The sequence below is a fragment of the Convolutriloba macropyga genome, chromosome 11, assembly GCF_964194025.1.
Source record: "Convolutriloba macropyga chromosome 11, txConMacr16.3, whole genome shotgun sequence".
Lineage (NCBI taxonomy): Eukaryota > Metazoa > Xenacoelomorpha > Acoela > Convolutidae > Convolutriloba > Convolutriloba macropyga.
The window spans coordinates 54,912,708-54,929,031 of NC_134478.1; the positions used below are offsets into that span (position 1 = coordinate 54,912,708).

General features: G+C 36.1%; 1 protein-coding gene across 2 annotated transcripts in view; it reads left to right on the forward strand.

Annotated features, from left to right (window-relative positions):
- The window catches only part of LOC142349340 (SHC-transforming protein 1-like), a 35,677-nt gene that overhangs the window by 11,446 nt on the left and 7,907 nt on the right, over positions 1 to 16,324 (forward strand). For both annotated transcript variants that reach the window (XM_075400819.1, XM_075400820.1), the window contains 3 exons: positions 5,328 to 5,549; positions 9,264 to 9,399; positions 11,661 to 11,800. In XM_075400819.1, the coding sequence (XP_075256934.1) occupies positions 5,328 to 5,549; positions 9,264 to 9,399; positions 11,661 to 11,800 (498 nt within the window). The remainder of the gene's footprint in view (positions 1 to 5,327; positions 5,550 to 9,263; positions 9,400 to 11,660; positions 11,801 to 16,324) is intronic.

Genomic DNA, 16,324 nt, shown 5'->3' on the forward strand with positions numbered 1-16,324 from the left:
TGAAGTTGAGTATTCATGACATAGCTGAGTCGTTGACGCCTATAATCAACCGTCGGACATATTTTTGGAGAAACAAGAAGAAATCTGAATTAAGTCTCAATTTGTTTCTTCAACTTCAAAATGGAGGTAACGATTCTTAATAGCCGCCGCGTTCCTTTCAGCTAGCTACTATTGTGATCACAATTGTCTTTCACTGCGTCAAACAAATTGTTTTGTTTTACCTGGTCTTGGCGGCATTAAACATTTTGCATTTCTTTTGGACTTCTCTAAGCTAGTTTAAATATTTTTATTTGAATTTGAATTAGCTTTAAATATGTAGAATTAGGTTAAATTTTTGAATTAGCTCTGAATCAGACAAATTCAGTGAAAAATGTGACCTGAATTAGACTCTTGACTCAGTACTGAATTTGCTTTAGAGTTAGGTACGGGAAAGCATAGGTGAAATAATTTAATGTTTTTCATTTTGATAGGTGATGGTTTTTAAACTGGCCATGTGCTATTCATATTATTAAAAGTTTGCTTTTTTGCAACAAGTAAATTAAAATTATAACCATACGGTTAAATATACATGAAACAAAAAATACTTCAAATCATTCAAACAAAATAAAGTAATAAAAATAAGCATCAACAAATTTCTTAAAGAATCACATTATAAAATTTTCTTCGGATTGTTTTCTTCCTAAAAATAACTTCTGCTAATTACGTTATCGTTAAATTGTGTTATATGTTTAGAGATTTCAGTATATAGTAAAGCAGTTTAATGATTTTGACGGCAGAAAAAATTTTCAGTGTGAAGTTCGATCGGAAAATAATCTCAGAATGTGAATTCAATTTCAGTCTTCAAAGTTTTTTATCTCTGGTCTGTGTGGTCTTGGGTAACTAGGAATTTCAGCTGGCTATATCGCGGCTATTATCCTGCAATCTGTCCGCTATGTTTTTGAATGATAATTGTGCCAATTATACAAGGAATTAAAAGCGGGGTGAAATGATAACGGGGTAGAATAATCGAGGTTAAGTCATAGTGGGGTCAAACAGATAATGGAGAAAAAGCGGGACATCCATTTTGTTGTATACAATAATCGACCGTGCTCATTTTTGTTGATTTTTGTTGACATTTTCTGCTAGAACTTTGAATTATGCGAGTTTACTGTATTTGTATTTGACGGGTCAGATGTTCATCATAACTCTTAAAACTTCATTAATTCATTCCAATTAATTTGACCAAAATTGATTTTAACAAATTGAAGTTGAGTATTCATGACATAGCTGAGTCGTTGACGCCTATAATCAACCGTCGGACATATTTTTGGAGAAACAAGAAGAAATCTGAATTAAGTCTCAATTTGTTTCTTCAACTTCAAAATGGAGGTAACGATTCTTAATAGCCGCCGCGTTCCTTTCAGCTAGCTACTATTGTGATCACAATTGTCTTTCACTGCGTCAAACAAATTGTTTTGTTTTACCTGGTCTTGGCGGCATTAAACATTTTGCATTTCTTTTGGACTTCTCTAAGCTAGTTTAAATATTTTTATTTGAATTTGAATTAGCTTTAAATATGTAGAATTAGGTTAAATTTTTGAATTAGCTCTGAATCAGACAAATTCAGTGAAAAATGTGACCTGAATTAGACTCTTGACTCAGTACTGAATTTGCTTTAGAGTTAGGTACGGGAAAGCATAGGTGAAATAATTTAATGTTTTTCATTTTGATAGGTGATGGTTTTTAAACTGGCCATGTGCTATTCATATTATTAAAAGTTTGCTTTTTTGCAACAAGTAAATTAAAATTATAACCATACGGTTAAATATACATGAAACAAAAAATACTTCAAATCATTCAAACAAAATAAAGTAATAAACATCAACAAATTTCTTAAAGAATCACTTGATAAAATTTTCTTCCGATTGTTTTCTTCCTAAAAATAAAAAGGGACTTCTGCTAACTACGTTATCGTTAAATTGTGTTGTGTTTAGAGATTTCAGTATATAGTAAAGCAGTTTAATGATTTTGACGGCAGAAAAAAATTTCAGTGTGAAGTTCTGTCTGAAAATAATCTCAGAATATGAATTCAATTTCAGTCTTTAAAGCTTTTTATCTCTGGTCTGCGTGGTCTTGGGTAACTAGGAATTTCAGCTGGCTATATCGCGGCTATTATCCTGCAATCTGTCAGCTATGTTTTTGAATGATAATTGTGCTAATTATACAAGGAATTAAAAGCGGGGTGAGATGATAGCGGGGTAAAATAATCGAGGTTAAGTCATAGTGGGGTCAAAAAGATTGTGGAGAAAAAGCGCGACATCCATTTTGTTGTATACAATAATCGACCGTGCTCATTTTTGTTGATTTTTGTTAACATTTTCTTCTAGAACTTTGAATTATGCGAGCTTACTGTATTTGTATTTCACGGGTCAGATGTTCATCATAACTCTTAAAACTTCATTAATTCATTCCAATTAATGTGACCAAAATTGATTTTAACAAATTGAAGTTGAGTATTCATGACATAGCTGAGTCGTTGACGCCTATAATCAACCGTCGGACATATTTTTGGAGAAACAAGAAGAAATCTGAATTAAGTCTCAATTTGTTTCTTCAACTTCAAAAAGGAGGTAACGATTCTTAATAGCCGCCGCGTTCCTTTCAGCTAGCTACTATTGTGATCACAATTGTCTTTTACTGCGTCAAACAAATTGTTTTGTTTTACCTGATCTTGGCGGCATTAAACATTCTGCATATCTTTTGGACTTCTCTAAGCTAGTTTAAATATTTTTCCATTCTCCTCAAAGTGCTTTTAATTAGCAATTGCTTAGCAAAGCAATTTAAAATGAACACAGTCAAAATCGAAAAATGAAAAAAAAAATAGAAACTGGATAAACTCATAAAGCTCAGATGCCCGGTATTTGAACTTTAATCTAATGAGTGTTAGTTATCCTTTCTAATGTCTATTATTATTGATACTAATCCCCTTTGTTCTCTCTCTCTCTCCGCTTAATTTTTTTAAATTATTTTTGTGTTCTTGTTAATTGCTCTCTGGCAGAGTTTGTAGAATTTATACTGAACGTTAAAGGTAAGTTAGCACGCCTTTTACGATGTAAAAATTCAATTTTTGAGGCAATATTGCTTCAAATTAAAATCATATTTTGAGAACAATTTAACACATCGATCCCCTACACTAGTCCTCTCGTCTACCTGTGAAATTCAGATAAAAGGCAATGTTCATTTACCAGAAATCCCAATATAAAGTTGATGAACTTTATCCAAGTTTCACAATGAAAAGGAAGTTGTCACAAGATCACAATTTATTCACATATTTTCTCTCTCAATTGTTAATCACAAGTGCAAACTTAGCCATAGTTGAGCAAAACTGAAAACTTGTCAAATCTTGTGACAGCTTTCTTTTTAGACGTGAAACGTAGATGGAGTTAATCATAATTTTTACATTGGGATTTCTGGCAGGTGAACGTTGCGTTTTCTCTGAATTTCATGCGCAGGCGAAAGGACTCGTGTCGGGATCAGTGAGAAAGCTTTTCAGAACGTAATTTTAAGATGGAGCATTATTGCCTCAAAATTTGAATTATTACTTCTTAAAGCTAGGGGGTGCTAACTTATTTTTGCCGTTCAGTATATATTAGTCGTGTGGTCTCTTTTATGCGATTTTTCGTCCTCAAAAATGGGATACACTAGTAGCGCCCGAGGGGAATTAAGTTCTCTCAGAGCCTGTCGGCTCACTAATCTCTAATTATGCGATTCGCCGACGCTTTTTTGGAGTCATATTCATGGTCTGAACTTATGCCTCCTTCACTCCGTGCACATCGTTCCGCCCTCCGTACCCCCCTCGTAACCACGCGTCCCACCAACCACCCCTATCCCCTCAGCTTACGCCCCTTCGGTTAAGCTGAAGCTGGCCTCTCCAAATCGTAGCTAGATACTTACGAAACCAACAGCTCGCCAGTTGTTTGAGAGCAATTCGCCCGACTTTAGTCGATTGTTTTCAATCCTAATCGTGTATATCGGAATCAGTGGTGGCTTTTTTCCTTACTAGTATTTTTGATAGCAGTCGTCAGCCTCTCAAACGGCTTTTCTGGCGCTCTTCTTTTTTTTAATTCGCTTTAACTTTTGATCACGTTTTTCGTTTTACGTAAGTCACGATTTTCACATTTGACTTCTGACTCACCTCACTCACTGTTTCAACTGAATGGATTCTAAATTTTTTCACGCATTGAACTACGCAATGTAGTGGATACGGTCAATGACAAAATAGCAATATCAAAAACGAGATAAACCGATAAAGCCCGGTTCTTAAGTCATTGAGAATTAGGTTATCAAAGTTCATTAGTGTTTGCTAGCTGATATTGGTATTAAGCTTATTAGATTTCAGATTAGAAGCTGAATTAAGTGAGTTTTGGAATCTAACTGAAACTGCACGCCAAATTAGAACATTTTTTGACACTGAAAAGAAACAGAAAAAAAATTGTCAACTTGTCGCCTCTTTTTTTTTTCTGTTTCAATCCCGATGTGCATCAAGCGCGTCAACGGCGGCTATTTTCCGGCAATCTGCCGGCTATGTTTCAAGCGTTTTAGTTTATTCATTTCCAGACAATTTTCCATTACGGAGTGTTAAAGTATGCAACAGCAAGCTAAGCAGCTTAGAAAGTTAGCTTGTCCCAAAAAATTGCACAAGAGTTACCTTTAGACTGCAGCCGTTCGAACGCGTTTCAGTAATCAGTGGGGATTTTAAAGCCTTAAGCATTAAGGAGCTTCACCGTTATGAGTTCACGAAACTGCTTGTGAACATTTTGCGACAAGAGTATGCAGACTATTTGTAACTATCAGTAAGAGTAAAAAACAGTAAGAGTAAAAATCATGTGGGAGAAAGTCAACCTCAATACTGCGCTAAAATTGCTGAATTAATCGATGCTCAACAAGGAAGACTGGTAAAGCATAAAGCGATTTCGTATACTTGAAATGTAACTTGAAAATGTGGGCTCAGTTGAGATCAGTAATTGTAATTATTGAGTTTCTAAATATTAAGCTTTGGAACTTTTTTTGTAACAATTTAGTCTTTCTAATGATAACAAAGTAACCCTAAACGTCCCATTATTTGACAAAAAAAATTAGATAACAAAATTTATGAAAATTAACCTGATGAATCCGCATTTCTGGGTAGACTTCTGATCTTCAAAAGTGGTTAAGTACCCATTAAGCTGTCTGTTTGGGAACTTAAAGCTGTGAAAATGAACACACATATGATGATGATGATGAATGTACAGTTCTGATCAGACTGTTCTTCGACTTTGATTTAGTATCAATTAAAATTCCTGTTTCAGGCAATGGGGGAGTGAACCTAGGTAGCATGATAGACACACAGTATGTAACTCCCCCCAGTGCTGGATCTCGAGTACTTCTCTCAATTTCCACAGAGGCAATCACCCTCATGTCAGTGTCCTCGGTTGCAGCTGCAGCCTCTCAACTCCAACCACAGCTGCAGCAGCCCCAACAACCCCCGCCTCTTCTAAAACACGAGATGAGCTCTATCTCATTTGCATCTGGTCAGTAGTTATGGTGAACGGAAGATAGAGTATAGTATTTTCAATTAATAGTGTATTCCAGTGCACCGAAGAAACAAGCATAAGACTATTTCTAAGAGATCTTATCTTTTCTAAGTGATTTCGAGACCCAGTAGACCCCTATCCATGGCCGTGCCTCTCCTGTAATCCGAAACCGCGGGCCGGTTATCGCGGCGAAGCGCGCTTACCGGCCTACCAGGCACAAATTATAATACGGCTATCTCGGAAAATTTTAGCTGACTTGACCTTTTTCAAAGCTCGGCTTGCTTCATCACCAACAGTAATTATGATAAAGCGGTGCTTTACCTAAATATTTGTTCTCTATTTAGTATGTGAGTGCAAGATGCGGTTTCAAGCATTTTTATTCCAGCGAATGATTTTTAATGGCCGCGAAGCGACAGCGGCTATTATTGGGGACACCGTAGTTTTTACGACTCGAAGAGGAGTATTGAGATTCTACAGGTTTTTTTAAGCAGAAAGCAAGTTTGTTCATGACTTGAATTTTGACTTCTTTCTGTTCGAGCATTTACCTCCGTTTTTGACTGTTGACTTCTGTTTTCGAACATTGGACTTTAGCAGTAGCTTTGTTTGTAATGTATAGTAATTAGGAACTGCTGGTAATGTTCAAGGTGAAGAGGTCATTTTGAGATTTTTGTTCCTATTTAAGTCACCCCTGATTATCTAAACTACACCGCACAAACCCCCCATCACCTATCTACCCCCCCCCCCCCAACACCTACCTACCTCCCCCCCCCCCCCCCCCAACACCTACCTACCTCCCCCCCCCAACACCTACCTACCCCCCCCCCCAAAACCTACCTCCCCCCACCCTTTCGCACCCCCCCCCCCCCCCCAAACTTACCCCAACCTACCCCTACCTCCTCCCTTCGCCTAGCTACCCCCACCTACCCCCCTCCCTTCGCCTAGCTACTCCCACCTACCCCCCCCCCCAAATACCCCAGCGCTACCCACCTCCCCAACCTATCTACCCACCCACCCCACCTAGCTCCCCCGCACCTAAAAAATTTAGTATGGTTAGGTTAGATATAATGCACGACGATTCGAGTAGTTTCCGGTATTCTACCGGCTATGTTTTTTTAATTCGTCGTGTCCATCGATGATTCTTGGAAATGACCTTTTCAATGACTTCAGTGACTTCTACTGCTTTGCAGTTAAAATTTGTGCGCGTGACGTCGTTTCTGCTTTTAGGTCAATTGCGTGACTTACTTCACTCAAAAATGACTTGTGAACTCGAATATGGAACTTAAATTTTATGAACATTTACTATTTAAAGATCAATAGTGCGCATCTAAGTAGTGTCAAATTTATATGCCCTAATTCTTGAGTATTAGTCTTGAGTTTTTGGTTTTTAATATCAATTTTGAAAAAGCTCTTTCAGGGTTTTTTCCTTATAGACCCTATGTGTCATAAAATTGACAGTCTGAATCTAACCCAAAAAAACTAATTGTCTATTAAAGGACTGGCGATCGATCTGTCTATCTTATTAATTGCTCTTGAACGAAGTTCATAACAATTATTGTAGACGTGTGTGTCTTTTCTATGCAAATTGTTCGCTTGACAATTTTGCGATTTTCTTCTAGAACATTCTTTGACTTCTCAAGTGACTTTTTCACGCTTTCGTTCTTCAATTTTGTGTGATCGCTATTGCTCCGAAATAAAGCTTGTTGCTAATATAAAATCGGTTGCAGCATAGCAGATGTAAGTGATTCGTAGCGCTGTTGTTAGTGCGTGTGGTTGTGGATCGGGAGGACAGTGGTGCGAATACCGGCGGGAGAATGGTTTTTTGCACCCATAAAGAAAAATTTATCCAGGCTACAGCCCCTGAATTAAATTGCCTCGTCTGTCGTTCAAGAGCAATTCTTCCGACATTTGTCGGTTTATGTTTTCTTTAGTTGTTTCAATTCATGGAAGGCCAAAAGCGTTTATCGCGGCTATTTTCAGGCAATCTGCCAGCTATGTTTACACTTTCAATCATTTCAATGAATTTTAGAGGACGGACAGGTACATTAAAGGGGTGGGCCAAAATTCGTTATCAAAATTCTTCATGGTGATGTTAACCTTGGTTGAGACTGGGTAACTTGGTTCTTTTAAACAATTAAATTCAAATTATAACCAAGCGTTTGAACATACTTGTAACAACAATGAAAATCAACACAAATTTAACATTATTCACAAAATGCATTTACGTGTTTGTTAATTTGAAACATTCAACTAAGATAATGATACAAACTTAATATCATTATCGTGGAGATATATATGACAGCTTAGCAAACACTTGAGAGTTGTATTCGACGTTCGGTCGCAGGAATCCTCGAGTTAGGGTTGCTGAGAGTTTTGCTGGATCTTTCCGTTTGTGCCCCCCCCATTAAGTGGGTGCATATTATTTGCACCCCTCAGGCGCATGTGCCATATTTTTACTGCATTTTGACTCGTGCTCTGTAAATGGGGATAGCATAAATTACTGAGGGGGCAGAAATTGAAAAGCTCCGTTTTGTTATATCATATACAAATTTTATTGCTGGCTAATAGCAATTTTGAAAATGCTAATACTGTTTTTTGATTGGGTGATTGCTTAATAATGCACTCAACAAATTTCCCATGTTTTAAAATAAGGTGCATATTATTTGCACACCTCTGACGCACGTTCCATATTTTTGTAATTATTTACAATTTAATTCACGTGCTCTGTAAATGGGGGTGATGCAAAACTTACTGAGTGGTCACAAATGGAAAAGAGCCATTTCGTCATATCATATACATATGTTTAAGTTCTCAGTTTAGTCGTCCCATTTAGAGAAAAGTCAAATTCGTAACTTGTGATTTTACGTGAGATTTGGTTTTTATCTACATTAGACGGCATTCTGATACTTAAATACATATTAGTCAGGTTTTAGCTTGTGCAGGCGATTATTTTTGTTCTTACAAATCTTGCAAGATAGTCATCTGGTCGTGACTAGGGATCATAAAAAGCTGGTTTTCAAAATGATCTTTGCTACTGAGGAGGCATATTGGCTTTGCAACTGTATTTGCTCTGAATTTGGTTATCAATTTTTTTAAAGAGCGAGTTATTGCAGACGTGCAAGCTATTCTATGAAACAAAAGATAATTTTGCGGCTTCCTTGTTGTGCGTGTGATTGATCTTGTTGATTAAATCAATTTATGGCGCTAGTGAAAATGCAGACGTATCAAACTATAGATATCTTTTTGCTGGCCAATCAAAATTGAGAAAAAGTTGATACTGTTTTCTAGTTGGTTGATTGCTCCATAATGCACTTTCCATAATGCACAAACCTTCCATGTTTTAAAATACGAAATGAACCTTAACTTAAATATGTAAGAAATCGCGTTAAGCCGAAAGAGAAAATGTAGTTTCTGGAGGAAACTGATATCACATTTGGTTCCGATAGATTCGTATCAAGCTCCACTGCCCGCTGAGGCATGGCCACACGCGGTAAAATATAGTATCTAGAATTAGACTATGTCGAATTCAGGTTAATTGAACGCATAAAGTTACATTGTTTTCATTTTCTCTTTTAGTCAGTTTCGTATAAAATTATATATTCTGGTACGTCTATTTGTTGAGGCGTCACCCAATTTCCTCTATAAAATCCCACCCTAATGTTATACTCGGCTGCGGCATACAGATGTGAAAATGTGGGTTTTATTATTGAACAGGTGGTGACGGTGAAACGAGCGAGTTTATTGGGTACGTGGCCAAGGACTATGACAACATGCGTGCTTGTCATGTAGTTGAGGTGCCTGCTTTAGCCCCTGATGTCATCGCCACCATCGGACAGGCATTCGAGCTCAGGTACTCGTCAAATATAACCACCCAGTTGAATAAAGTTGAACTGAATTTGAGTCTCCAGAAAAATGAAAATAAATTTTGGACAATGTATTCAATGGATCTCTGCTGATTAATGACGGTCTTTAGCGTGGGCTTCAAAAGGGTTTGAAAATTACTCAACCACTGTCTTTAACTGAGATGTTTTTAACTCACTGAAGTATGCCAATTATGTTAGTGTTTCGTACAATGGCGCCCTCTTTCTAATAGTGTTCCGTTAAATTAATTTCATGATTTTAATGTAGTGATTTTGATTTCGTTTTTTACTGAAAATGATGGTGACGTAGAGTTATAGTGGGTTTTTGATTGCACAGATACATAAATCGGACATTTCGAAAATATTTATTTTTGCGTTTGAAAACTATATCATTTGTAATGTTCGAGACTTAAGTTATCGTTTTTTTCCAAATCGCTTGTCATTGTTTAAACTTTGTATCAAACCATTTTTTAAACAAGTATCTTTTTTGCAGAAAATAATTTTTCACTAGGCGTTCTGTTTTTGCGTTCTGTCTGGGATTTTAAAAAAAAATAATTTGGTATTTTTACCCGAGGACTGTCGTATTAGTTGTTTTAAGTTGTCGAACGAATAAAGTGCTTTTTATTTGAGAAGCGTGTGAGGAAAATGATCAAATTTGTCCCGTAACTTGTCAAACTGTGAATGACTGTCAAAATAAACCAGGACAGGAGGATCCGAGGTGGCGCTGTGGATATCTTCGGTGACAGAAAATGATTAATTGTTTTCGAATTAAGTTTGAAGCAATTATTGTAAATGTGTTGGGCTTTTATTGAGCAAAATTTTCGCTGGACGCATTTGTACTAGAACATTCTTTGACTTCTTTAGTGACTTTTCACCTCTTGAGTTCTTCATTTTTGAGTGATCTAAGTTGCTCCCTTTCTGAAATAAAGTTTGTTGCTAATATAAAACATTTCCGAGCTACACCACCTCTAAGTTAAATTGCCCCAATGTCTGTCGTTCGCGAGCAATTCATCGGACACTACGCGGTTTATGGTTTTGTGCTGAGCGGGGGATATTGTAGTAACAACAGTCACCTACAATTTGGGTGCTCAAATATTTTTAATAGCCGAACAGCGAAAACGGGGCTATTGTTGGCCTTCTCTTGGTTTTTTAAATTCTAAGAATTGCATTGGGGTGCTGTCTTTTTATAAGACCTGATCACACATTTTCATGGTTTTTGAAGTCAATTTGTAGTGATTGATTTTGGTCACGCTGAAACAGGAAGTGGAGCGAAAAAGCAAGTGGTTTTGCGGCGTGAAATTTTTTCCTTCAAATTTTAGAGTAGAGTGAGAAAATTGTCTTTGAACAAAGATTCGTTTTCTCGTGGTTTTTCCACAAGGTATTTTGACATTGATTTTTACTGTTTTTTCGATTCTTTATCTGATTTTTTTTCTAAATGGTTTTCCAAATTCATTCATAGTCCGTTCTAGTTTTGTGTTTAGTCAATGAAAATTCTTAGAATTGTAGGTCAGGACTTGTCCTGTTATGTTTTTTTTATTTCGTCAAGCTTTTTAATACGACCATATGACGTCACGACCACTTCAAATCCGCTTTTTGTTAATTCTATCATGCAAATTCAACTGAAGTGCGTACGTGACGTCATTTCTTGCTCTTTTTTGAGCGTCTGTTTTGTTCATTCGCGTGATTTTTTTCTGTCACGCGTGACTTAACTCACTCTCAAAAATGATTTTGAACTTGACTTTTCTTTACTTTGATTCAAAGAGATAAGGTCAAGCAAGTGAATATGTGTCACTCTAATTGAAGGTTATTTGAGAGCAGGAAATAGAGGCAGCAAGAACTGATACATATTCTTAATGAAAATATAACATCTCATCCCTTCATGAAGAGAGTATTTCTTTTGGAATGTCTTTTTTTAACTGTTATTTTTAGAGTGGAGATCTACGAAGCTATTGCGGCTATTTTCTGGTAATCTATCAGCTATGTTTGTTAATTCTGAAAATACAAATTATTCTTCATTCTGTTTCAAAACTTGCCGCGTCAAAAAACAAACTTTTCTCATTACCTGCTAGAAAAGATCTTGAACAAATGCTAACCTTTATAGAAATTATTTTATAACTATTATCATCAATTACACTCTTTGACGTTGTATGGTATCTTTTACCCTTATTATATAACATGAACTTTAAAATGGAATATCGTCGTAATGTCGCCGATGTCAGGCGAAACTATTAATCTCTGCTTATCTCTACAGGTACAAGCAGCACATACAAGGAGGGGGAGGAGGTGCACCAACTGGGCAGATGGGGATGGGGGGTGCAGTTGGAGGAATTGGGGGACTACCTAGCAATACTAATGGGGTGCTACGAACCGGGCCACAGATGATATCACATGGTAAGGGAACGACTGCCCTTATGCTTTGAATTTTCTCAAATGGTAATTTTCGTGCGTATTGTGAAGAGGCCAATCCTTTTTTTGTCCTAAATTCATTATTACAACCTTTTAATTTTGCGCTAGTGTTCCGAAAGTTACGTTTTGACATCCCATTCAGTTGTGGTTTAATCTTGCAGACGCCGAGCATCAACGAGGTAACTGAAATTTTCAGAAATGTTTTCCACAATATTTGATTACGATCATAACATCTATTGTTCAATTGTTAGTCTGATTACTCACCGTCATGGGAGAACAACATGGGCCTCATTGGGGTGTAGTTTCATCTGGTCGGGAGGTACACTTAATTCTGAAAATCAAATATAATAGCACTCGGCTCCATACAAGGCAATAATTTTTATCAAAAACTTAGTCTGCCAGCTAAAAACCATCTCGTCTGTCTTTCGGAGAATTTGAGCAGAGATAAATTAAAGGACAATAGAACTGCCCTAAGAAATGCTATGATCAAAAACTTGGAAAAAATACTTTTCACTTAGAGTTTGTCATTATCGCTGCAGAGTTCTATGCTGAGCGAAGCTATATCGGGGGTATTCCTAGTTTTTAGGGCTCAAAGAGGAGTATTGGTTTTATTGAGGTGCTGTTTTTTTTTACCGGAAGTGCTGTGTTGAGGCGGTGCTTTGACCTAAAAGTAAAAGTGAGTAAAATTGCCCTGCGAACAATTTGTTTCTGAGCAAGAGAAGTTTATTGTTCATCTGCTCCGTTTAATGAAGGAATGACTTAAACTTTGAATAGTTTTGTTTTTCCGACAGGACAGTGCTGAACGTTTTAAGCATAGAACTAACCGTGTTTTGTCCCTCTGACTATTTTTCATGATCTTAGCTTCAATTTTCCTGTAGAAAGAGCCATTTTCCATTGAAAAGAGCGTTGTTTTTAAGTATTTTGTTACTTTTTGCGTTTTTTCTTATCAATTATTTATTCCCTCCGCTTTGAGAGGACTTCTAATTGTTTAGTGTAGTTGGTAACAGACTTAATTAACTCACGCGTTCCGTTCCACGTGACGTGCTTCTTTAATATAAAACTTTATATTTAGAGCGTTGTTAGCATTTTTGTTTCAATTTTGTTGCTGTTTTAAATTTTGTTGGTGGTCAAAAATTTGCGTTGTTTGGTTGCAATAAGAATTTTAGGGATGTCCATTTTGTGTTGTTGACAGTTGATTAAATAGCAATAATTTCTTGAAATTGAACAAAAACTTTTGTTATAATTGTGATTTTGAAACAATTTTCATTGTTTTCAGCAAAACATTTGAAATGTTTACTTTATAAATTCGGTTTTCACCGTTTCGTTTAGAAATGAAGGTCTCATTCCTTGATGGAGTGACAAGGCCAATTAAAGAAGTTTACTTTTTAGTTTTTGTTTTGTATTTTTCAAATTATCAAGTTGCCGTTTCGCTATATATTTTTGCCGTATTCGTTACTTCCCGATGATTCCATGATCGATTTTTCGAGCATATGAGAATTTCTGGGCATACTTAATAATTCTTTTTAGCGGTGCGTTGATTTTTTAGATTTCACCTTCTTGCTTTGATTTAACTTTTTACAATTAATTGATTTCATTCAATGTTCTTAGAGTCTAAAGGACTCACAATTGAAAAACGGAGTGTTTGCTTTTAAAAAGATTTCTGGGAACCAGGCCTTATTTTGTTACTTACCTTTTTTGATTTCGAATTTCAATATGCGTCCCTAGTTTTTTTCGTGATGTTTTTAAATTTTCCGAGAGAATGAATTCGTTTCATCCACGATAACAAACTATCATTTAGCATGCTGAGATGCTGTGAGGAGACAACCGCAAGGCGACAGCTGAGGCTATTATTGGCCTTTTCTTTTTAATAGCCGCCCTCATCTTCTCAGCCGGCTATTATAGCGCTCCTATTTTTTTTACTTCGGCGAATAAAAAAATGTTTCGCTTTACCTCATTTTGCCGCTTTTTCAACATTTTGCGTGATATCTTTTTGACTTCTCTGGGCTAGTTTCTCTCTTCTCTCATTCTGCTAATAGTTTTGAACATCAGTTGCTCAGCAAAGCAATTCAAAATGAACAGAGTCAGTATAAAAAATTGAAGTCAGAAGTAGAAACGGGATAAACCCATAAAGCCCAATTTTAGATGCCCGCTATTTGAACGTCGTTCCTATAAGTCTTAGTTAGCATCTCTAATGCTTATTGGTATTGATAGTAGCCCCTGTAGCCTCTCTCTATGAAACAGAAGTACGTTATGTTCAACTACGAAATGCCATCAAAATAAATCGGACTTTCACTCCATCAAAATAAATGCCATCAAATTAAATCGAAAATAAATCCATTTCACTTTTCATCCTTAAAAACGGGATAAAGAGGTAGCGCCCAGCGGGCATTAAGTTTCATTAGAGGCTCTTAGCCGCGTTTAGTAGCCCTTCAAGTGCTTACAGTGTTGAAGTTACTTGGAAGGCCGTAGTTTAAGGTTAAAAGGTCATTTTTAGGAGTTCTTAAGCCCAAAATATTGCAATTTTTCCTGATTTTTTCGTCATTTTCCAAAGTTTTTGTCGGAACAGTCTAAAATTGAGGCTTGTTAAAGCTGATGAAGACTTTTTTAAAGTTATAAGTACTTTTAATGACCATTTTAGGAGCTATGTGTTTTGGTAATAAAAACAAAAGCACGCAAATTTATAATTTTTTGAAGTTTTTTAAATTTTTTTGTCATTGTGAGTCGTTTAAGCCCTAGGTGTCAAGAAACCTCCTCTAAGGTTTGGTAATAGGTTACTACATAGTTTCTAGGGTAATGGAATGGTTTTCAACATTTTAACATCACGAATTTTAGTTTTTTTTTGACAATTTTTTAAAATTTTAGAGTTTTATTTTAATGAGACATTTTAAAGACTATTTTCCAGAAAACCTCCTTAAAAGTTTGATAAAAAGTTACAAAATGTTGTTGATTGGCCATGGAACAGTTTTCAACTTTTTAATATCACAAATTTTAGCATTTTTTGATAAAACTTTATTTTTTCTTTCTATTTTTTGACATTTCTTGTTATTATCCAAAGTTTTTCCAGAGCGAGGGGCCAGAAAACCTCATTAAGTGTTTTATAATAAGTTACTGAAAATTTTTTTTGGCATTGGAATAGTGTTCAACTTTTTTATCACAAATTTAGCAATTTTTTTAAAATAAAACTTGCTATTCCTTGTATTTTTCCCCAGTATTTGAAAGTTTTTTGTCATTGTTTAGTTTCCTCTAGCCTCAGGAGCCCACAAGTTTGCTCAAGGGTTTGATTATAGGTTACTCTTTTGTTTATATATGTAATCGAATGTTTTTCAAGATTTTAACGTCTTGAATTCTAATTTTAGCATTTTTCTTGAAATTTGCATTTTCATTTTTTGACATTGTCATTCAGGTTTTTTTTCAGCCTCAGGGTTCAGAAAAACTCCGTTAAGGTGTGATCATAAATTACTGAAAATTGGTTTCTGTCATGGATTAGTTTTCAACTTCTACCACAATTTTTAGCAATTTTTTGATTGATAAACTTGCAATTGTTTTCAATTTTCTCGAATTTTTTGTCGTTTTTTGATTTCTCCAGCCACAAGAGCCACAGAGTCCCCTCTAGTGTTTGATAGTAGGTTACTGCGTAATTTGTAGATGTAATAGAATGTTTTCAAGTTTTTATCACGAATTTTAGCAATTTTCTAAAAGTATCTGCAATTTTTCAAGTTTTTTTAATTGCTCTCAAACGAAGTTTGCAGCAATTATATTAGTCCTGTCGGTCTTTTTTATGCGATTTTTCGCTTGACCGATTTTTCGTCTGACGCTTTTGACTCTTCGTCCTCAAAAACGGGATAAACAGGTAGCGCCCAGTGGACATTACGTGCTCATAGAGCCTTTCAGCTCTGTTCCAGCTCAAACTGTTTTGGAGACTTATACTTATGGTATGAAGAGCGGTTCTTAGAGGTTGAAACCGCCCACTATTGCCCCCCACCGCGCTGTTGCCTCCCCCAACCGACGGTTACCACCACGCCCCCCCCCCCCCCCCCCCCCCGTGGCTAGCTACTGACGAACAACCGCTCGCTAAAAACACGCACGCAAATTTATACAAGTTTTCACATTTTTTTTCCAGCTTTTTGAAACTTTTCGTCATTTTTTGAGTTTTATCAACCCTAGATGTCAAGGAACCCATTCTATGGTTTGATAGTAGGTTACTGCGCAGTTTCTAGTGGTAATAGAATGGTTTCAACATTGCCAATTTTTGCTTTTTTTTTTAAAAAACTTTCAAATTTTTTCAAGGTTTTTGAAATTTTTTGTCATCTTTTTAGGTTTATCCAGCCTCAAGAGCAAGGAGCCTCCTCTAGGGTTTGATAATAGGTTACTGTATAGTTTCTAGACGTAATGAATTTTTTTTCAAGATTTTACCATCACGAATTTTTTTTTAACATTTATTGTCATTATTCAAGATTTTTCAGCCTCAGGGTTCAGAAAACTTGCTTAGGGGTTTGATAAAATCTGGCT